At 45.3% G+C, this 23,381-nt stretch overlaps 1 protein-coding gene across 5 annotated transcripts; it reads right to left on the bottom strand.

Moving 5' to 3' along the window:
• Positions 1-657: 657 nt before the first annotated feature.
• LOC110534032 (nuclear factor related to kappa-B-binding protein-like) lies at positions 658-16,684 on the bottom strand. 5 transcript variants are annotated; one of them, XM_036990450.1, is made up of 26 exons: positions 16,623-16,684; positions 16,210-16,353; positions 12,433-12,634; positions 12,219-12,346; positions 11,962-12,133; positions 11,718-11,816; positions 11,556-11,629; positions 11,305-11,389; positions 11,001-11,181; positions 10,637-10,748; positions 9,808-9,934; positions 9,623-9,700; positions 9,432-9,511; positions 9,283-9,329; positions 9,101-9,164; positions 8,802-8,976; positions 8,603-8,709; positions 8,355-8,478; positions 7,891-7,970; positions 6,962-7,134; positions 6,704-6,845; positions 3,527-3,718; positions 2,642-3,343; positions 2,311-2,417; positions 2,064-2,199; positions 658-1,881 (listed from the first exon to the last, which is right to left on the bottom strand). In XM_036990450.1, the coding sequence occupies exons 2-26, from the start codon at positions 16,333-16,335 to the stop codon at positions 1,744-1,746; spliced, it is 3,651 nt and encodes a 1,216-aa protein (XP_036846345.1). In that variant the 5' UTR covers positions 16,336-16,353; positions 16,623-16,684; the 3' UTR covers positions 658-1,743. The 5 variants fall into 5 exon arrangements, with proteins under 5 accessions (XP_036846345.1, XP_036846340.1, XP_036846344.1 ...); XM_036990445.1 differs by having other exon boundaries at positions 659-1,881; positions 6,593-6,845; XM_036990449.1 differs by having other exon boundaries at positions 659-1,881; positions 6,593-6,845; positions 9,101-9,161.
• Positions 16,685-23,381: the final 6,697 nt, after the last annotated feature.

The raw sequence follows: 23,381 nt of genomic DNA, 5'->3' as shown, positions 1-23,381 counted from the left end.
GGATGGGAATGAATAGCAAATCAACTTGAAATGTTTTATATAGATCAACAGGTCGGGTGGGAAAAAAAATCCACCTCCAGTCTGTTTACCATGAGTAGAAACTAGGGTAGTTTCAGTCTAGTTTGCATAATGACATTTGCGAGCGGTTGACCGAACCTTGCCTGACACTTACTGTAGTAAAGCAATTCAATTCCATCTATTCCATGGTGATGCAAACTCTTAGCCTTTCACAACAGATACAGTGCCCTCGGAAAGTATTCACACCCCTTCACTTTTTCCATACAGCCTGAATTTAAAATGGATTAAATGTAGATTTTTGTCGTCACTGGCCTACACACCACACACACACACACACGTCAGTTGTACAACGGAATGCATTCAACTGAAATGTGTCTTCTGCATTTAACACAACCCCTCTGAATCAGGATTTCACCAGGAGACCAACAGTGACTTTAAAACAGTAACAGAGTTTAATGGCTGTGATTGGAGAAAACTGAGGACGGATCAACAATATTGTAGTTACTCCACAATACTCACCTAATTGACAGTGAAATAGGAAGCCAGTACAGAATAAAAATATTCCAAAACATGCATGCTGTTTGCAACAAGGAACTAAAGTAATACTGCAAAAAATGTGGCAAAGCAATTCACTTTTTGTTCTTAATACAAAGTGTTATGTTTGGGGCAAATCCAAAAGAACACATTACCGAGTACCACTCTCCATATTGTCAAGCATAGTGGTGACTGCATCATGTTATGGGTATGCTTGTAATCAGTTGAGGCTGCTGAAGGGAGGACGGCTCATCGTAATGGATGGACTGGAATAAATGGAATTGTGTCAAACATGTGGCTTCCATGCACTCCATTCCAGCCATTATTATGAGCCGTCCTCCGGTCAACAGCCTCCACTGCTTGTAATCATACATTTCTTCGGGATATAAAAGGAATGGAGTTAAGCACAGGCAAAATCCTAGAGGAAAACCTGCTTTAGTCTGCTTTCCACCAGACACCGGGAGAGGAATTCACCTTTCAGCAGGACAGTAACCTAAAACACAAGGCCAAATCTACACTGGAGTTGCTTACCAAAAAGACAGTGAATGATCGTGAGTGGCCGAACTACAGTTTTGACTTATATCTGCTTGAAAATCTATGGCAAGACTTAAATGGTTGGCTAGCAATGATCAGCAACCAATTTGTCAGAGGTTGCTGATCATTTTGAAGTGAATAATGGGGAATGTTGCACAATCCAGATGTGCAAAGCTCTTAAGAGACTTACCCAGAAAGACTCACAGCTGTAATCGCTGCCAAAGGTGCTTCTACAAAGTATTGACTCAGGGGTGTGAATACTTATGCAAATGAGATATGCATTTAATCTTCAATAAAATGTGCTAACATTTCTAAAAACATGTTTTCACTTTATCATTATGGGGCATTGTGTGTAGATGGGTGAGAAACCAAATCTATTTCATCCATTTTGAATTCAGGCTGTAACAACAAAATGTGGAATAGGTCAAGGGGTATGAATACTTTCAGAAGGCACTGTATGTCAGGTGAAACCAAATGTCTCCAAATGGTTTACGCTGTCCAGGGATTACTCCGTTCATCTGCTGCAAACTCTCCAGACATCAGTGTCCTCCAAAACATTGAGAGAGCAGAGATGCGCTATGGCTCCCAAGCATCACTTGCCTCTGAAGCGCAGGTCGTGGCACCGCACAGAGCAGTAGCAGGCTCTGGGACTGCGTCTCACTGTGCCGGCGGTGGCGGGTCCGGGGTTCGTTTGGGTGAGGGTGCGGTGGTGACTACGGCAGCGGACACAGACTTGGGGGAGCCTGCTGCAGAGAGCTGCTGGAGCTGCAGGGCAGGCACCGTCTGGATACGCACCTGGGGAAGACAAGGCACATCAACCAGCCCTACCAACTACTATACCCGATGCCACGGGCCAGGAGTTTCCCCCCCCCATCACAAGGTCAGGAAATGCTCCTGCATACTAAACGTTACTTTTCCTACAACTGAATTCAGTTTGTTTGGGTGCTGGGTGAGTATTGAATAAGCTGCTGACTGACCTGAGTGGTCTGCCCTTGTTGCTGCAGCTGCTGTAACTGGTGCGCCGTGACAAAGCTGACTGGCTTGTTCCCAGCTATCAGCTTGGTGCCTGCAGGCATGGTGGTGAGGATGATGTTCCTGCCCAGACTGCTGATACTGCACAGAGCAGAGACACCCCAGTCAGTCTATACCAGGCTGCTTACTGCCACTGGGAAGACTTGACACATATATTGTTACAGACCATTAAGGCTGAACATGACGACTCACTTCGTACTGATGTTTCCTTTCAGTATGGGCGTGGTCATCCCACTCTTGCTTTTAAGTGGTTGGCTGAGGACAGACAGAGGCACTGGGATCCGAGCTGGTAGCTTCCCCTGGGGAAATAAAGACAAAGACGGGGAGAATCATTGGAAGACCATTTCAAAGGTAGGTGGTGGGGGCTATAGAGAACGTGGCTAGGAAGAATGTCTTGAAATGAAAACATATCCATTGACGATAAACCTCCCAACTACAGTGCTGTTATTATACAACCATCCTGAATCCCACAGTAAATAGAAGAGGCAGATAATAGTCATGTTGATGAAGCTGTGGGTCTTACTGGTTGTGTGGACACCACTGTGGCTGTGACGGGGACCTGGCGGACAGTATCTGTGGCTGTTCCCAGAGTCAGGGAGCCTGAGGCAGAAGGGCCAATCGTCACCCCTTCAGCTACGGCCAAGCCGCTGGTGGCTTTGGGGACAGTCGCAGCCCCAGTGGAGACTGGTTTGCTGCTGGTGGCCGTTGTCACGGTGATGGCTTTGGCCCGTTTCTGTGGGATGACCCCGAGTCCGGGCATTATTCGTATGGTGGTGCCACTCTTGGAGTCAGACGAGGAGACGGTGGAGAAGGTTTGGTCCTTCTGCTCGGCCATAGCGACCGCCAGGGTGGGCATCAGGCGCATAGCGTCCCCTGCAGCCTTCAGCAGGGTGGTGGTGCCAGCGGAGGCTTTGTTCGTCAGAACGCCACCCGAGGAGGAGGCTGGGCTGCAGGGGGAGGAGTGTTGGGGTGGGGTCAAATGGAGAGTAGCAGATATGCTCTTGGTGGTGGCGGTGCCTAACATGTCGGGGGTGAGTTTGGTGGTGGTGACGGGGGACTTGGTGAGGGTGGCCATCATTTCAGGTGTGATCCGCAGCACCGTCTGTCCTTTGGAGTAGGGGGGCAGGTGGAGCACATCTTTGCCCTGGATGCGGAGATCCGTAGCGGCTATTGAAATAGCTGCTCCACCTTGAGCCTTCACGCCCATCTGGCCTGTGATGGCCACCTTTAGAGACAGAAATTATGTGAGCATGAAACACAGAAAATGATTTCAACAAAATGTAAAAAGAAGGCTCTTTCATGAACACATTACATTGAAACTAGATTAAAATGTTCTCTTTGAAAGCTTATTTCCATGTAAACCCTTCTTAAAATGGCTCCTACGAAAATATAAAATGTTCGTGTTCACCTGTTGGATGATGTTCTGGCTGGTGACTCCCTGTAGGACAGCGGGGGAGGCTGTGTGGTGTGCAGGGCTGCCAGGGAAGCCAGTCTGAGCAGTGGTCAGGCCTGACATCGACAGGGTCGTCTGCCCTCTGGCTACCTGCCCCTGGATGGGGCTACCAAAAGACAGGGTCCTTAGTGGTAACGACACCACGGTCTGCTCACGGTAACAGTGTGAAGAGAGGAGAAACAACCCTTCATTTACATGCACCGGTGCATTACAGCAAAGAAATGTCTCTTATCTGTGGTTCAAGACGATGTCTGATTAATAGTGCTGAGCAATTTGTGCTTATTGAGGTCGGTTCAGTTTTGGTTCAATTCTGAATTTTTTTTCACGGTATCGATTATTTTTTGGAACATTAAAACGCACTATGAACTATGTGGGTTGAACGCTGTAACACAGAATAATACCATTTCTAAAAATCCCATGATGGTAGAGACTGTCCATCAGTGGTGGAATAAGTACTCAATTGTCAAACTTGAGTAAAAATAAAGATACCTTAATAGAAAATTGCTCAAATAAAAGTCACCAAGTAAAATACTAAAAGTATTTGGTCTTAAATATACTTAAGTATCAAAAGTAAAAGTAACATTTCAAATTCCTCATATAAAGAAAATGATCCAGAATCATTTTATTTGTTAATTTACTGATAGCCAGGGGCACACTCCAATGCTCAGACACAATTTACAAACGAAGCATGTGTTAGTGAGGGCAACAGATCGGGGGCAGTAGAGATGACCAAGGATGTTCTCTTGAGAAGTGTGTGAATTAGGCCATTTTCCTGTCCTGCTAAGCATTCACAATTGAACTAGTACTTTTGGGTGTCAAGGAAAATGTAGGGACGTAAAAGTACATTATTTTCTTTAGAAATGTAGTGAAGTAAAAGTTGTCAAAGTACAGATAAGTCAAAATACTACTTAAGTAGTATTTTGACTTAAGTACTTTAAACCACTGCTGTCCATTACTACTGTCCACTTATTAACCATAATTTATTCACATTACTTTAATATTTGATGACTTTGTTACTTCATTCCAAGTAATCTCATCTCTATAGTAGTTCTTCAAAGTAAATAAGACATCAAAGAAAATAAGGCATACTTTTATGACTGCTGAATAACTATCAATCACGTAGTACTTTCATGCTCTCGAAGCAAATGCTTTCAATCCCTCTCGATTGCGCATTCTCTTCTCTGCTCCGCACAGACCGGACAAGTTTAAACGGCTGCGCAATGGATTATGGGCATTGTAGTTAATTACCATGTTTTCTGCACTAAACTACACTGCTCAAAAAAATAAAGGGAACACTTAAACAACACAATGTAACTCCAAGTCAATCACACTTCTGTGAAATCAAACTGTCCACTGATTGACAATAAATGTCACATGCTGTTGTGCAAATGGAATAGACAACAGGTGGAAATTATAGGAATTTAGCAAGACACCCGCAATAAAGGAGTGGTTCTGCAGGTGGGGACCACAGACCACTTCTCAGTTCCTATGCTTCCTGGCTGATGTTTTGGTCACTTTTGAATGCTGGCGGTGCTTTCACTCTAGTGGTAGCATGAGACGGAGTCTACAACCCACACAAATGGCTCAGGTAGTGCAGCTCATCCAGGATGGCACATCAATGCGAGCTGTGGCAAGAAGGTTTGCTGTGTCTGTCAGCGTAGTGTCTAGAGCATGGAGGCGCTACCAGGAGACAGGCCAGTACATCAGGAGACACGTTGGAGGCCGTAGGAGGGCAACAATCCAGCAGCAGGACCGCTACCTCCGCCTTTGTGCAAGGAGGAGCACTGCCAGAGCCCTGCAAAATGACCTCCAGCAGGCCACAAATGTGGATGTGTCTGCTCAAACAGTCAGAAACAAACTCCATGAGGGTGGTATGAGGGCCCGATGTCCACAGGTGGGGGTTGTGCTTACAGCCCCAACACCGTGCAGGACGTTTGGCATTTGCCAGAGAACACCAAGATTGGCAAATTTGCCACTGGCGCCCTGTGCTCTTCACAGATGAAAGCAGGTTCACACTGAGCACGTGACAGACGTGACAGTCTGGAGACGCCGTGGAGAACGTTCTGCTGCCTGCAACATCCTCCAGCATGACCGGTTTGGCGGTGGGTCAGTCATGGTGTGGGGTGGCATTTCTTTGGGGGGCCGCACAGCTCTCCATGTGCTCGCCAGAGGTAGCCTGACTGCCATTAGGTACTGAGATGAGATCCTCAGACCCCTTGTGAGACCATATGCTGGTGCGGTTGGCCCTGGGTTCCTCCTAATGCAAGACAATGCTAGCCCTCATGTGGCTGGAGTGTGTCAGCAGTTCCTGCAAGAGGAAGGCATTGATGCTATGGACTGGCCCGCCCGTTCCCCAGACCTGAATCCAATTGAGCACATCTGGGACATCATGTCTCGCTCCATCCACCAACGCCACGTTGCACGACAGACTGTCCAGGAGTTGGCGGATGCGTTAGTCCAGGTCTGGGAGGAGATCCCTCAGGAGACCATCCGCCACCTCATCAGGAGCATGCCCAGGCGTTGTAGGGAGGTCATACAGGCACGTGGAGGCCACACACACTACTGAGCCTCATTTTGACTTGTTTTAAGGACATTACATCAGAGTTGGATCAGCCTGTAGTGTGGTTTTCCACTTTAATTTTGAGTGCGACTCCAAATCCAGACCTCCATGGGTTGATAAATTTGATTTCCATTGATCATTTTTGTGTGATTTTGTTGTCAGCACATTCAACTATGTAAAGAAAAAAGTATTTAATAGGAATATTTCATTCATTCAGATCTAGGATGTGTTATTTTAGTGTTCCCTTTATTTTTTTGAGCAGTGTATGTAGAATCTTGGCCTGTAACTACAGCTCCTTACTACATCGCACAATTCAGGCTTGATCTGATTTATCTCTACAGAAACTACACAGAGCCCACAGGAAAAGAACAAACAAAATGATATTCAAATAATTGAACAGACATCGGTCAGTTAGTTGTTTAAAAATAGGATTGTTGGTAACAGGATGGTCAGTTATTCACCTGTGTGATGCCCTTAGCACCCACAGTGACTGGCACTCTGATCTGTCGAGGGGTCTGGTGCACCAACATGGCCTGCTGTCCTCTTGCTGTCTGGGCAGAGACCACTCTTACCTGAGGCGGAGAGCCAGACTGATGGCCCACTACCCTGGCTGAGTGCTGGGAGGTAGCTGGCTGAGAGACCTGTGGGCCACACTGGCTGCTGGACAACAGGGTCCCCAGTTGAGGAATGGGGGGAGGAGACACTAAGAGAACACTAAGAGCGAAGAGAACAGGGCATTAGTACTTCCATAACATCAAGAATATACAAGTACTGAATGTGTTTAATTGAGCCTGATAAGACTTCATCCACAGAAGCGGTTTTATACTGACCCAGGACCGGTCTTGACTGAATCTGGGATCCCAGCTTTGGTGGGGGTTGTGGCTACAGGGGCTAGGGGTGATTTGGGGGTTCCAAGGGTGCTGGGAGTTGGGGACATGGGACCCCCCATATGACTAGCTTCCAGGCCTCCAGAGGTCTTACCACCGCCCTCCTTACTGCCAGACTTATAACACACAGGATGGTTCGTCACCATCAACACACATACCATAATATACACTGAGTGTCCAGAACGTTAGAAACACCTTCCTAATATTGAGTTGGGGCATGGACTCTAGAAGGTGTTGAAAGCGTTCCACAGGGATGCTGGTCCATGTTGACTTCCAATGCTTCCCACAGTTGTGCCAAGTTGGCCGGATGTCCTTTGGGTGGTGGAGTATTCTTGAGACGCACGGGAAACTGGTGTGCGTGAAAAACCCAGCAGTGTTGCAGTTCGTGACACAAACCGGTGAAGCCTGGCACCTTCTACCATACACCGTTCAAAGGCACCTAAATAGTTTGTCTTGCCAATTCACCCTCAATGGCACACATACACAATCCATGTCTCAAAGCTTAAACATCCTTCTTTTTTTCCCCTTCTTTTTTTAACCCGTCTCCTCCCCTTCATCTACACTGATTGAACTGGATTTAACATCCGACATCAAAAAGGAATCATAGCTTTCACCTGGTCAGTCCGTGTCATGGAAAGAGCAGGTGTTCCTAATGTTTTGTCCACTCAGTGCATGTCAGACAACAACAGAGCTCATTATATAGAAACAGTGTGATTAGTCCACCAGGATTCCATTGACAAGTGGTTCAAGCCAAGACTTTCCACATTCAAAGATGCCAAGTCTCCAGAGAGGGTATGTAAGAAGAGAGATTATGAACCATCTATTTGTCAGCAGTGCAGTAGTCACAGCAGAGTAGAGGCGGTGGGACTCACAGGCTTGGATGCAAGTTTAGGTTTCTGCTGAAGTGTCTTTCTGGCCTTGGCAGCGGCAGCTTGAGCCTGGTGAATTTTCTCTGGGCGGGGAAAGAATAACAACTTGTAGTTAAAGTAGTTGTAATAGTCAAATGTGGCCTTTCGTTAGCCAATACAGAGAGCCGGGAGAAGCTCTCGGCGCATAGGCATTGGCTTAAACTACTAACAGATCTCCCACAACACCTCCACCCTAGCCTTAACCCAGTCGCTAGCACGCCAAAAGCACAGAGCCACGCCTCGCAGTCGTGCGATTCGCTAAAATTAATAGACAACAAATACTTCACTCCGTAGGTCACTCCCACCAAGGCCAACTTTGAGTGGTTGATATCCCAGGTGTATATGCGCTGTGCACAATAGCCTGGGGACGAAGTTACAGCATTTGTGACAATTCCTATCCTATTCCATTGGCAGAATGTCCTACTCACCAAACTCCTCCTGACCGCGGTCGCGGTGCAGGTAGTTCCACAGCTTGCGGACGATGTCATACTTCACACAGGGGTCCTTCTCATAGTGCAGCCTGTCCAGAGCCCCACTCACAACCATGTTCACCTGCAGGAAGCCACGCATCGGGTGCCTTGCTCAGTCACAGACAGACAAACACCGACCGGACAGCTGTGTCAAAACATTGTGTATACGAGTGACAACAATAACCCAGAAACAGTGAACCTCTAACCTGAGCACTGGTGACATCTGGCGCCAAGAACTGAGAGTCCTTGAGCAGCTCACAGATCTCAGCCCTGGTCCCCTCTCCGTTGGGCAGCCGGGCTGCTGCGTCCCGCACTGAGGAGGAGCAGCAGTCCAGTCACATACCGCACATCTAACCTGAAGCTACCGCAACAACATCTCACACTGACGACAGGGGTCAGTCTTACCCAGGGAGAGGATGGTGACATAGGCTGGGCGGTCCGAGCGCAGCAGAGTGTGCTCTCTGGCTTTGTTGAGAGACATCTCCTTGTCAAAGACCCCTTTAACAGGCCCCACCGGAGACTCAAAGCCATGCATTCTGAAGGTGAAGGCTTTGTGTGGCTGGTCATACCGCTGTTGCTCCTGATGATCAAAACAAGAGCACGGACACGTAACGATTGCAGAGAATGTGTGTGGTCTTTATGAATGGTACTCGATACAGAAGAGATCCAAGACTAAAAAAAAAAGGTAGAGACGTGACACTGACCTGCACTTGAAAAACATGCCTCTCGTCTCCAGTGCTGGACCGCACCACGTAGTCTGTCCAACTGCTTAGTTCCAGAGAGAACAACAGTCAGTATTACAATAAAACCCCTCTATGGCAATGAACACATACACTAAGTCATTCTGAGGAAGGTCATCCGTGACATGAGAAACACGGAAACTTACGCTCTAGGGGTGGGAGAAGTCATCTCTGCTAGTTCTTCACATTCTGCCTGTGGAGGACATTGTTATTTTATTCAAAGTGTATTACAGGGAACAGAAAACGACCACCCTGACAGAGAGGAGTGAGAGGTGAAAATGGGTCATTGTAATACCTTGACCACAACCAGGCCCTTGGAGTCGACCCACAGCTGACACAGAGCACTCAAATCCTTCTCTCCATTCTCACTTGGACCTTCAAGACCGGAAATTGAGACAAATCTCTACGTCTCCTACTTCTGAAATGTTTTCATTTGCATTGTACCAGAATTTGGACGAATCAACTAACTGACAAAAGAGATCTTACCAATCCATTTCCATTGCTGTGAGCTTTCCCTGAACACAACACAAGGGGTGAAGCCACTGGGAAGAGCCATCATACCAACTGAACGAGAGATCGGAAGATGGTGAGCGAAGAGCAGAAAGAAAGATAACGATGGGACACATTACTGCTTTAAATGATCCAGAGGAGAGGGAGTCTGCCGTGCTCACCTTTAGTCTCCCCAGCCAGGAAGTGCAGGGCCGGCAGCACCATCTCTGACCAGCAGGAGGCCGAGGAGAACCGGGGGTTCCGGGAACTAGCTGGAGATGTCTGCCACTGTCGGACCTTCTCCTCCAACTAACACGGGGACATGCATGAATCATTAGATCCTTTTCAAGTCTTACAACAGTTCCAATACATAGAGTTCAGCTCATCACATACACCCGTGGTTCTCAAACTGGGGGTCGCGAGTGTAAAACTGACCCATTTCGATCTGGTTACTAACATAAGCCTACGGTATTGCAGCAAATTGTTGTCTCAAACTTCTCATCCAAAAAGATGCATGTCTTGACTGTTGACGAATGACCAGCCGTCAGAATTGCTAGGCGCGCATCCCTAGATTAGTGACATTTTCCCAGATTTTGCCTGGCAAAAACTATTTCTCAAAACTGCAGTAACATCGCACTTCCTTCAATACTTATGGGATGAAGATGTAACGTGTTCTGGCGAATGAATTACGATATTTGTGAGGAAGAAAAAAGGCCATACTTTTCATCCACTCCTGCTTACAAGCAGGCTGTATCCTACTGTAGCTGCTTGCTCTGGACTCCAGAGAAATGGCATGATATCTCTACTTGATACTGGCTCCTAACATGAATGACTTTCAGCTAAAAATGAAAGTATAAAACGTAGTTTATTTCTGTATCTTACGTTTTCAAAATGCAAGATTTGAACCACTTCTTCTTGGAGGGTCGAGGGTCAAAAGTTTGAGAACCACTGACAACAAAAAAACAACCTTTGTGTGGCTATGTACTTGTGTAGGCAGGCACGAGTGAATACCATGGCTGTGCTGGCGAGCCCCTCTAGTCTCAGGATATTCTCCAGCAGGTTGAAGAAGGTCACAGCAATCTCCTCTGCCATGACAGGGCTGTTCTGCACCTCCCCCAACGGCCTGTAGATGGCGATAGAAGATGCACATGAGAGCAGGCCTACGCAGAGTGAAAAGCATGGAGTGCAGTGTGCAATTGAATTCATGACCGCATAGAAATGTCCGTAGCACAGGAATATCAGTCAAGCTGGGATTTTGATTCATTCCATCAAACCTATTACCACAGATGTTCTAATGTATCAATAGAATGCCAGATTTAATTAGAAACTCGTCAGGTAAAAATGCCATCTTTGCGGGATGACTACATTAACTCACTCTTCCTTGACACTGGGCAGTGGAGGGACTGGGGTGTCAGGAAGAGCAGCTGGGGTGTCAAGTGATAGAGCTGGAGCTTCTGAAGGCATCAGAGCCTGACAGGGATCCTCGGACTCCACTTTAATTCTCCTCATCTTTTTTCTCCTCATCTTCCTCTTGGGCCGACCCAGTTCAAACAGTGCTAGATAATAGAAGGTACAAGTTCAGATTGTTTCGACATTGGCTGTGATCACAGGATCATATAGAGTCCAGCTATGTACGATTCATTTCGCTTGACGTTTATGGTGTTGGTGTTTGTACTCACCCATCATGGCTCCTTTACGACCCACGTCCACTCTAGACATCATGTCGCCCAAGTGGATGTCAGAGGTCATCAAATCTGGATGATCCTGTGCAAATAAGAATGACGAGGATTAGGACGCGAGGGGATGTTGTGCAAGATGATATTAGGTTGAGAGTGTCCCTCATATCCATTCACACATTGATTTCAGGATTCAAATGGATGGCAGATTTCTGGGATGTGTGTGTGTATGGAGAAGCATAGAAGAAACTAACCGGTTGTCGTCTCCTCTTTTCTCTATGTCTCCGTAGCATGGCTCTCATGTCCTTCTCTCCCAGCTCTGGTTTAGCTGTGTGAGCAAACGTCCCAAATCTTCAATCGGTCTATCTGCACAGCCTATACATAGTCTCTTATGCAGCTACTGTAGTGTAACTGACCTGTGGTCTTCATGTCCTGGGTGGAGAGACTGGGCAGAACCCTGACAAAGACAGTAGGTGTGGGAGAGGAAGGAGGCCGAGGTGTTGGCAGCGAAGAGGCTGTACCCGCAAACACAAAGGACGACATATGATTGGTTCAGATTGGGATTGACTCATAGTGAACAGTGAAAGATGAACTCTGACACTTAATCAATGCTGCTAAATGCAATTCCGTTTCAATCCAGGCTGATGAAAGCAGGCTCACCATCATCGTCAGATGATGGGTATCGGTCTCCACACTCCGTTTTAACTTCCCTTAGTATCCAGCAGACTCTTCCTCTGAACCTCTGTTCCTGCATCTCACCAGGCGTCCGGGCGGGGCACTTTCTCTTTACCGCGATGTCAGGGCCACTGCGGACCGCCAACTCCAGTAGTTCCTAAACCCGCCGAAATAAAATGAACATACTGACGGAGGCCATTCGCCTTGTGCTTGAGATCGAAGCTTGAAGATGTCCGCCGTACCTTTCTAGAGACCAGGATCTGTTTGAGGAGTTTGTGGTAGTACTGCTGCAAAGAGTAGAGCTGGCATTTTTTCTGGGACTTGGCACACAGCTCTCTGTACATGACCACTTCTGGATTAAAATGGCCATCTGGGGAGAGCACAGGGTCACACATAATGCAGAGACATACTCAAAAAACGAAAAATGAGCAGTTTGAGAGAGATGGGGAGTGTTACCTCCGAACAGTTTCTGTGCAAGGTGCAAGGGGTTTCCGAAGCAGAAGTTCTGGTTGTTGAAGAGGTCGCTGATGGTGCAGTCCTGTTCAGAGGTGTTGTCGTCGGGAAACTGAGGTAACAATTGACGGAGATGCTGCCTCTGTTCATCGGTCAGTACTTTAGACCATGTGCTTTCACTCAGCACAGTGAAGAAGATTTCAGGCTGTTTGCAAAACAACATATACACAGAATTGTAAATGTAACGATCACGATACAGTAAACATAATCTCACAACATAATGGATACACAGCATATGACGAGAAGCAATTCCACGAGTACCAGAATGATGCAGAGACTCCGATTATTCACTTTATTTAGAATTTTTTTCTTACCCCTTTTTGCACCCCAATTTCGTGGTATCCAATTGGTAGTAGTTACAGTCTTGTCTCGTCGCTGCAACTCCCATACGGACTCGGGAGAGGCAAAGGTCAAGAGCCATGCGCCCTCCGAAACACAACCCAACTTAGCCGCACTGCTTCTTGACACAACGCACATCCAACCCGGAAGCCAGCCGCACCAATGTGTCGGAGGAAACACTGTACACCTGGCGACCTGGTCAGCGTGCACTGCACCCGGCCCGCCACAGGAGTCGCTATTGCGCGATGAGACAAGGATATCCCTGCCGGCCAAAACCTCCCTAACCCGGATGACGCTGGGCCAATTGTGCGTCGTCCCACGGACCTCCCGGTCGTGGCCGGCTGCAACAAAGCCTGGGCTCGAACCCAGAATCTCTGGTGGCACAGCTAGCACTGTGATGCAGTGCCTTAGACCACTGCCCAGGAGGCCCCAATTATTCACTTTTATAAGTATGCCAAACAAAAACCATTGATTGCAAAGCTAATCAAACCATACAACTCTATCCACAAGGAATCATTTGAATAGAACATGTTACAAAGACACATTTATTCAAAGAACAGCACAGATTCAGATGTCTGCAGAAGGAATGGTGGTGTCAGCTATGATATGACACCTTGAGTTTGAGAAAATATATTTTGGTTATTGAACTACGGTAAGTGAAGTGGATGGACAGCCAGTAACCAAAGGACAGTAACAGAATGACATCGTGGGTCCTTGATCTGTACTATACAGAAATGTCTAATTATGAACAGGCACACAAAAGTTAAACACATGTAATATCCTCCTTTGCATGTTTGGATACTAATCTACACACTGGCTATTATTCTAATGAGCTCTGCCACCAAACAATACCAAATTTAGTTGGTCCAGACCGGACCAAATCTGTACCAAGCATAGAAATATACCCTATATACACACAAACGTGGATTCAGTGGGTTCGGTGATTTCAGCCACACCCGTTTCTGACAGGTGTATACAATCGAGCACACCGCCATGCAATCTCCATAGAGAAACATTGGCAGTAGAATGACCTTACTGAAGAGCTCAGTGACTTTCAACGTGGCACCGTCACAGGATGCCACCTATCCAACAAGGCAGTTCGTCAAATTTTTGCCCTGCTAGAGCTGCCCCAGTCAACTGTAAGTGCTGTTATTGTGAAGTGGAAACTTCAAGGAGCAACAACAACTCAAATGTGAATTGGTAGGACACAAAAGCTCACAGAACGGGACCGCTGAATGCTGAAGCGCATACCACGTAAAAATCCTCTGTCCTCGGTTGCAACACTCACTACCGAGTTCCAATCTGCCTCTGGAAGCAACGTCAGCACAATAACTGTTCGTTGGGAGCTTCATGAAATGGGTTTCCATGGCCGGGCAGCCGCACACAAGCCTAAGATCACCATGTGCAATGCCAAACGTCGGCTGGAGTGGTGTAAAGCTCGCCACTATTGGACTCTGGACAGAGGAAACGCGTTCTCTGGTGTGGTGAATCACGCTTCACCATCTGGCAGTAGGACGGACGAATCTGACGGATGCCAGGAGAATGCTACCTGTCCCAATGCATAATGCCAACTGTAAGGTTTGGTGGAGGAGGAATAATGGACTGGGGCTGTTTTCATGGTTCGGGCTAGGGGCCTTAGTTCCAGTGAAGGGAAATCTTAAAACTACAGCATAAAATGACATTCCAGGCGATTCTGTGAGTCCAACTTTGTGCCAAAAGTTTCAGCAAAACAATGCCCCTGTGCACAAAGCGAGGTCCATGGTTTGTTGAGAACGGTGTGGAAAAACTTGATCTGACCACAACACAGAGCCCTGACCTCAACCCCATCGAACACATTTGGGATGAATTAGAACGCTGACTGCGAGCCAGGCCTAATCGACCAACAGCTTTGCCCGAACTCACTAATGCTCGTGGCTGAGTGGAAGCAAGTCCCTGCAGCAATGTTCAAACATCTAGTGGGAAGCCTTTCCCAGAAGAGTGGAGTCTGTTATAGCAGCAAAGGGGGACCAACTCCATATTAATGCCCATGATTTTGGAATGAGATGTTCAACAACCAGGTGTCCACATACTTTTGGTCATGTAGTATATACATATAAACAGTACCTTCTCATTCAAGGGTTTTTCTTTATTTTTAATATTTTCTACATTGTAGAATAATAGTGAAGACATCAAAACTATGAAATAACACATATGGCATCAGGTAGTTACCAAAAAAGTGTTAAACAAATCAAAATATATTTTATATTTGAGATTCTTCAGAAGTAGCCAACCTTTGCCTTGACAGCTTTGCACACTCGTGGCATTCTCTCAAACAGCATCATGAGGTAATCACCTGGAATGCATTTCAATTAACAGGTGTGCCTTCTTAAAAGTTCATTTGTGGAATTTCTTTCCTTCTTAATGCATTTGAGCCAATCAGTTGTGTTGTGACATGGTAGGGGTGGTATACAGAACATAGCCCTATTTGGTAAAAGACCCAAGTCTATATTATGGCAAGAACAGCTCCAATAAGCAAAGAGAACTGCCAGTCCATCATTACTTTAAGACATGAAGGTCAGTCAATACAAAACATTTCAAGAACTTTTAAAGTTTCTTCAAGTGCAGCAGCAAAAACCATCAAGAGCTATGATGAAACTAGCTCTCATGAGGACCGCCACAGGAAAGGAAGACCCAGAGTTACCTCTGCTGAGAGGATTATTTCATTAGAGTTACCAGCTTCAGAAATTGCAGCCCAAATAAATGCTTAAGAGTTCAACAGACACATTTCAACATCAACTGTTCAGAGGAGACTGTGTGAATCAGGCCTTCATGGTCAAATTGCTGAAAAGAAACCACTACTAAAGGACACAAATAAGAATAAGAGACTTGCTTGGGCCAAGAAACATGAGCATTGGACATTAGACCAGTGGAAATCTGTCCTTTGGTCTGATGAGTCCAAGTTTGAGACATCTGGTTCTTAACGGATGTTTGGTTACCTCTGTGAAGCATGGAAGAGGAGTGATGTGGGGGTGCTTTGCTGGTGACACTGTCTGTGATTTATTTAGAATTCAAGGCACACTTAACAAGCATGGCTACCACAGCATTCTGCAGCAATACGCCATTGCCTCTGGGAAGCTGTCAAGGCAAAAGGGTGGCTAAATAAATTGATTTTGATTTGTTTAACACTTTTTTGGATACTACATGATTCCATATGTGTTATTTCATAGTTGATGGCGTCACTAATGTTCAACAATGTAGAAATTAAAAATAAAGAAAAACCTTTGAATGAGTAGGTGTCCAAACTTGACTGGTACTGTATATGCTTTAATTAAAAAATAAATAGCATAAGAACTTCACGTTAGTGCTCAGGTGGCTTTTTACATGGAAACGCTTGCTACTCACATCCTCAAGCAGGTCTTCTGGAAGGCTCACTCGACAGTCTCCCAACATACACTCTTCAGTGATGTGCCCATCATTGGCCTTCTCTGAGTCCAGGGGGTCTGTCAGCATGTGATCAAGGACATCCATTCTGATATTCCTATAGCTCTATAAAATAATGAATTGCATTGGTATCTAGCTAAAAACACACGGTGTCCGGCATTGACAGCTAACTAGCTAGGATAAGGTAAATTTAACTAGAAGCGTTTTAGCCTACGTTAGCTACATTTCTACAGAAAACAGCTACTTTGCTAGTTAGTTGGCTAACTATATATTATATTCTCATGTCATGGGTGAAAAACAAGCCAATGCAAACTAGCTGAATTGGCTAATAAAGCCAAAATTAACGAATTTACCTGAAAATAGAGCACACTTACATCGGATAAGAGTCAAATGCGGGGGATCATAATAAAGACGTACCCGATACTGTTTCCGGTCTGCAGCCTTGGGTACTTCCGATTTCCCAAATATGGGTTGTGTTCGAGGTACGGCCAAGCGATGACTGAAAAAAGTTAGGTTAGTGGTAAGGTTTACAGTTAGGGTTAACTTTAGGAGTTAGGTTATTAAAGAGTTAGGGGAAGGGTTAGGAGGAGGATTAGCTATTATGATATGTAGTGGCAAAATAGCCAAAAAGTAATTGAAAAGTTACTAATTAGCTCAAATTATAAAGTTGTCCGTGACGAAAACCGAACATGCAACCTTTAGGTTGCTTAACGTTACACCAGGCAGGTACACAAGCTGTTAGGTTTACTGAGGTACAGCAGTCTGAAGTGCAATTTAAAAAATTATATTTACAGGCAATGAAAATATTTCCTTAAAACCCCCACCTTACTTTAACAAAACACAATACAAAAAGACAAATGAGATTATAATAATACACAAAACTTCATAGAACTACAGTCGTGGACAAAAGTTTTGAGAATGACACAAATATTAATTTTCACAAAGTTTGCTGCTTCCGTGTCTTTAGATATTTTTTGTCAGATGTTATTATGGAAAACTGAATTATAATTACAAGCATTTCATAAGTGTCAAATGCTTTATTGACAATTACATGAAGTTGATGCAAAGAGTCAATATTTGCAGTGTTGACCCTTCTTTTTCAAGACCTCTGCAATCCGCCCTGGCATGCTGTAAATTAACTTCTGGGCCACATCCTGACTGATGGCAGCCCATTCTTGCATAATCAATGCTTGGAGTTTGTCAGAATTTGTGGGGTTTTGTTTGTCCACCCGCCTCTTGAGGATTGACCACAAGTTCTCAATGGGTTTAAGGTCTGGGGAGTTTCCTGGCCATGCCCCAAAATATCAATGTTTTGTTCCCCGAGCCACTTAGTTTTCACTTTTGCCTTATGGCGAGGTGCTCCATCATGCTGGAAAAGGCATTGTTTGTCACCAAACTGTTCCTGTATGGTTGGGAGAAGTTGCTCTCGGAGGATGTGTTGGTACCATTCTTTATTCATGGCTGTCTTCTTAGGTAAAATTGTGAGTGAGCCCACTCCCTTGGCTGAGAAGCAACCCCACACATGAATGGTCTCAGGATGCTTTATTGTTGGCATGACACAGGACTGATGGTAGCGCTCACCTTGTCTTCTCTAGATAAGCTTTTTTCCGGATGCCCCAAACAATCGGAAAGGGGATTCATCCGAGAAAATGACTTTACCCGAGTCCTCAGCAGTCCAATCCCTGTACCTTTTGCAGAATATCAATCTGTCTCTGATGTTTTTCCTGGAGAGAAGTGGCCTCTTTTTGCTGCCCTTCTTGATTCCATGCCATCCTCCAAAAGTCTTTGCCTCACTGTGCGTGCAGATGCACTCACACCTGCCTGCTGCCATTCCTGAGCAAGCTCTGTACTGGTGGTGCCCTTATCCCGCAGCTGAATCAACTTTAGGAGACGGTCCTGGCGCTTGCTGGACTTTCTTGGGCGCCCTGAAGCCTTCTTCACAACAATTGAACCGCTCTCCTTGAAGTTCTTGATGATCCGATAAATGGTTGATTTAGGTGCAATTTTACTGGCAGCAGTATCCTTGCCTGTGAAGCCCTTTTTGTGCAAAGCAATGATGATGGCACGTGTTTCATTGCAGGTAAATATGGTTGACAGAGGAAGAACAATGATTCCAAGCACCACCCTCCTTTTGAAGCTTTCAGTCTGTTATTCGAACTCAATCAGCATGACAGAGTGATCTCCAGCCTTGTCCTCTTTAAACAATCACACCTGTGTTAACAAGAGAATCACTGACATGTCAGCTGGTCCTTTTGTGGCAGGGCTGAAATGGAGTGGAAATGTTTTTTGGGGATTCAGTTCATTTGCATGGCAAAGAGGGACTTTGCAATTAATTGCAATGCATCTGATCACTCTTCATAACATTCTGGAGTATATGCAAATTGCCATCATTCAAACTGAGGCAGCAGGCTTTTTGAAAATTTATATTTGTGTCATTCTCAAAACTTTTGGCCACGACTGTACATTGTGTTTGCGCTGTGTTTGGAAAAACAAATTATTACAATTTAATATTTTTCATACAAAAACAGAATAATATTGACTTCTTGATTTAAAGTAACATTTAGCAGAATTTGAAAAGCTCACTTTCTTTAAAGATTGTCACGCCCTGACCTTAGAGATCCTTTATTCTCTATTTTGGGTTAGGTTGGGGTGTGACTAGGGTGGGCATTCTAGTTTGTTATTTCTATGTTGGCCTGGTATGGTACCCAATCAGAGGCAGCTGTCTATCGTTGTCGCTGATTGGGGATCATATTTAGGCAGCCTTTACCCATTGGGTTTTTGTGGGATCTTGTTTTTGGTTAGTTACCTGTGAGCACGCCATTTGCTGCACGTTTCGGTTGCGGTTTTTGTGAATTTCATCTGAATAAACATGTGGAAGTCTACGTACCCTGCGCCTTGGTCCGTTAATTCTACAAACGATCGTGACAAAGAGAATCCACTATGGTAGGAGGAAACAGTGCCACTCTTTGCCCCTCTGCCATTGTTATTGTTTTTGTGTTGTTGACAAAGCAGTGGGGAGCATGAAGGTAAAAAATAAATGCAGTATATATTATGCTGTTCTATTGCACATGCAATGATGTCAGTGAAAAAAAAGTGTTGCTTACAGTAACTTCTTTTTGGTTGTAATATCGCAAATGGACTTGGCATTTTCAACATTGAGGTTAAAGGTGAAATCCTTAGTCACAACTTTCAGGCTCCCGAGTGGCGCAGTGGTCTAAGGCACTGCATTGCAGTGCTAGCTGTGCCTCTAGAGATTCTGGGTTCGAGTCCAGTCTCTGTCGTGGCCGACTGGGAGACCCGGGGACAATTGCACAATTGGCCCAGCATTGGTTGAGTTAAGGGAGGGTTGGCTGGCAGGGATGTCCTTGTCCCATAGCGCACTAGTGACTCGTGTGGCCGGCCGGGCACAGTGCACGCCGACACGGTGCACAGGTACACAGTGTTTCCTCCGACACATTGGTGCGGCTGGCTTCAGGGTTAAGTGGGCATTGTGTCAAGAAGCAGTGCGGCTTGGTTGGGTTGCGTTTCGGAGGACTCGCAGCTCTCGACCTTCACCTCTCCCGAGTCCGTATGGGAGTTGCAGCAATGAGACAAGACTGTAACAACCAATTCGATACCACGAAATTGGGGAGATAATGGGGGGGGGGACTGACTTGTTTTCACATCGCATTGTAGATTTTAGCTGTATAAATTATGTACTCGAGTTAACTGATTAAGGGTGCGTTCATAAATTTTCTCTGGCTACTCCGATTTCAGAGCACTCTTGTCTGAGTGTGCATGAACGCAGAATTACTGATGAATTTAATAATATGAATATGCTTCTCCATTGCTTGCTGTTTAGAGTTTTAGGCTGGGTTTCTGGATAGAACTTTGACATCTGCTGATGTAAAGGACATTATAAATACATTTGATTAAATATGGCTGGTGTCAATAAACGTCAGCAATTTTTTTTTGTACAATTAAATTGTTGACGTCAGCACAGTTTCAGTCACCAATGCTATGGGTAACATAAACGGCCTAACCAGCTCTGTTAGGGTGAGTAAAATGGTCAGAGTGAGGTGTTTGGGAGAAGCTAGCCAACGTTAGCCAGTTAGCTTGGGTGCTTGTGAGGTCAGATACTTGGATCAACCCTCCTCCTGGGCCAGAGCGTCCAGTGTGCCCTCTGAACACTCTGACCTGACTTTAGAAACGCCCAGAACCATCTCTGGCACTCCAGATTGAATTTACAAACAAGGTCTCAAAAGAAATCAATGCTTACTAAACTTACTTAATGGTATTTTTCTAAGCAAGATACTAACACAGCCAAAGTGAGTGTACTGTAAGTATGTGAGAATGGCATTTTGTTTAGAAAGTAAGAATTGTGGGTATAACTGTAAAAATATATTTTTTAAACGAATGTGATGGGTCTTGTAGAGTCACCGTAAAGTCCGGTGTTATGCACACTAATCAAAAGCCTGTGGATTTTAAGAAGTTAGACAATGATCTCCTGAGGGCTGAGTGTTGCTCAGGCTCGTCTTCTCTGCTGCAGCCAGACAACCTGGTTTCCCACTCAGATACACCCGTCTTCTCAGCTATACCTCAGTCCTTGTCTGCTACACCCCAGTCTTCTGGTTTATCCAGTCCCTTGGTGATGTAGATGCCAGGCTTGTTCCTATGGGAACAGCCATCCCCCCCAGCTCACCACTCCAGCTAGGAAGATAAGTCTACTGACCCCATGAAGAACAACGGACCTTCAGCAGCTCCCTGTCAGAAGGAGCAGGGCAAAGATGGCATGAAGATAACCTAAAGTAAGGGAGGATAAAACATGCGTCAAGTAGGATAGACTAGCTGCTGGCTGGGTTACCAGACAGGCATCTACTCCTCCTTACAGTACACCAGCACATAACATGTTGGAAGTGGTCTGTCCTTCCTTCAGGATGTTGCACACTGATATTAATGATGCGGACCTATGCCTTCTACAACATTGATGTTAACCTGGGATAGTGAATGACACTCAAGATTCTGTTATTATGAGTTGTCCTCCCCCCAGCAGCCTCCACTGGTTGCGTGTGACAGGGCTGTCTACTTCCATAAGAGCTATGTCGTTGTCAGAGGTGTGGGCGTGGTAGACCGAATGCTGAATGATCTGCTTCAGGTTCTTCTTCACTGTCCAATCTTCAGTCTGACTTTGAACATTAAAGCCCAAGGTAAGTCTCCCATTGTTGAGGTTGAGGATACCTGTTGGAATACACACTCTTAGTTCACGATCCCACATTTCACAAAGATCACAATGATTTTGAAAGCTGAACTGAAAACAGGAGAGGTTACAGGGAACAGTCCTCAGAGCAGTTGGGAAACGTGGCTCAAACGTACAGTAGTGTGAGTGAAATAGTAGGAACAAGAAGGTGAGTACGTACTTGACTTTGACGTCATCCTGGACACAGTGGGCAGCAGTGACAGGCCAGCGGTCGTTGATAACTGAGGCTTCACACACATGGCTACAGTGCCTTGCGAAAGTATTCGGCCCCCTTGAACTTTGCGACCTTTTTCCACATTTCAGGCTTCAAACATAAAGATATAAAACTTTATTTTTTTGTGAAGAATCAACAACAAGTGGGACACAATCATGAAGTGGAACAACATTTATTGGATATTTCAAACTTTTTTAACAAATCAAAAACTGAAAAATTGGGCGTGCAAAATTATTCAGCCCCTTTACTTTCAGTGCAGCAAACTCTCTCCAGAAGTTCAGTGAGGATCTCTGAATGATCCAATGTTGACCTAAATGTCTAATGATGATAAATACAATCCACCTGTGTGTAATCAAGTCTCTGTATAAATGCACCTGCACTGTGATAGTCTCAGAGGTCCGTTAAAAGCGCAGAGAGCATCATGAAGAACAAGGAACACACCAGGCAGGTCCGAGATACTGTTGTGAAGAAGTTTAAAGCCGGATTTGGATACAAAAAGATTTCCCAAGCTTTAAACATCCCAAGGAGCACTGTACAAGCGATAATATTGAAATGGAAGGAGTATCAGACCACTGCAAATCTACCAAGACCTGGCCGTCCCTCTAAACTTTCAGCTCATACAAGGAGAAGACTGATCAGAGATGCAGCCAAGAGGCCCATGATCACTCTGGATGAACTGCAGAGATCTACAGCTGAGGTGGGAGACTCTGTCCATAGGACAACAATCAGTCGTATATTGCACAAATCTGGCCTTTATGGAAGAGTGGCAAGAAGAAAGCCATTTCTTAAAGATATCCATAAAAAGTGTTGTTTAAAGTTTGCCACAAGCCACCTGGGAGACACACCAAACATGTGGAAGAAGGTGCTCTGGTCAGATGAAACCAAAATTGAACTTTTTGGCAACAATGCAAAACGTTGTGTTTGGCGTAAAAGCAACACAGCTGAACACACCATCCCCACTGTCAAACATGGTGGTGGCAGCATCATGGTTTGGGCCTGCTTTTCTTCAGCAGGGACAGGGAAGATGGTTAAAATTGATGGGAAGATGGATGGAGCCAAATACAGGACCATTCTGGAAGAGAACCTGATGGAGTCTGCAAAAGACCTGAGACTGGGACGGAGATTTGTCTTCCAACAAGACAATGATCCAAAACATAAAGCAAAATCTACAATGGAATGGTTAAAAAATAAACATATCCAGGTGTTAGAATGACCAAGTCAAAGTCCAGACCTGAATCCAATCGAGAATCTGTGGAAAGAACTGAAAACTGCTGTTCACAAATGCTCTCCATCCAACCTCACTGAGCTCGAGCTGTTTTGCAAGGAGGAATGAGAAAAAATGTCAGTCTCTCGATGTGCAAAACTGATAGAGACATACCCCAAGCGACTTACAGCTGTAATCGCAGCAAAAGGTGGCGCTACAAAGTATTAACTTAAGGGAGCTGAATAATTTTGCACGCCCAATTTTTCAGTTTTTGATTTGTTAAAAAAGTTTGAAATATCCAATAAATGTCGTTCCGCTTCATGATTGTGTCCCACTTGTTGTTGATTCTTCACAAAAAAATACAGTTTTATATCTTTATGTTTGAAGCCTGAAATGTGGCAAAAGGTCGCAAAGTTCAAGGGGGCCAAATACTTTCGCAAGGCACTGTATATATACACACACACACACACACTTGTATC

This window comes from Oncorhynchus mykiss, chromosome 10, assembly GCF_013265735.2.
Source record: "Oncorhynchus mykiss isolate Arlee chromosome 10, USDA_OmykA_1.1, whole genome shotgun sequence".
Taxonomy (NCBI): domain Eukaryota; kingdom Metazoa; phylum Chordata; class Actinopteri; order Salmoniformes; family Salmonidae; genus Oncorhynchus; species Oncorhynchus mykiss.
This window is presented reverse-complemented; position numbering and strand designations above follow the sequence as displayed.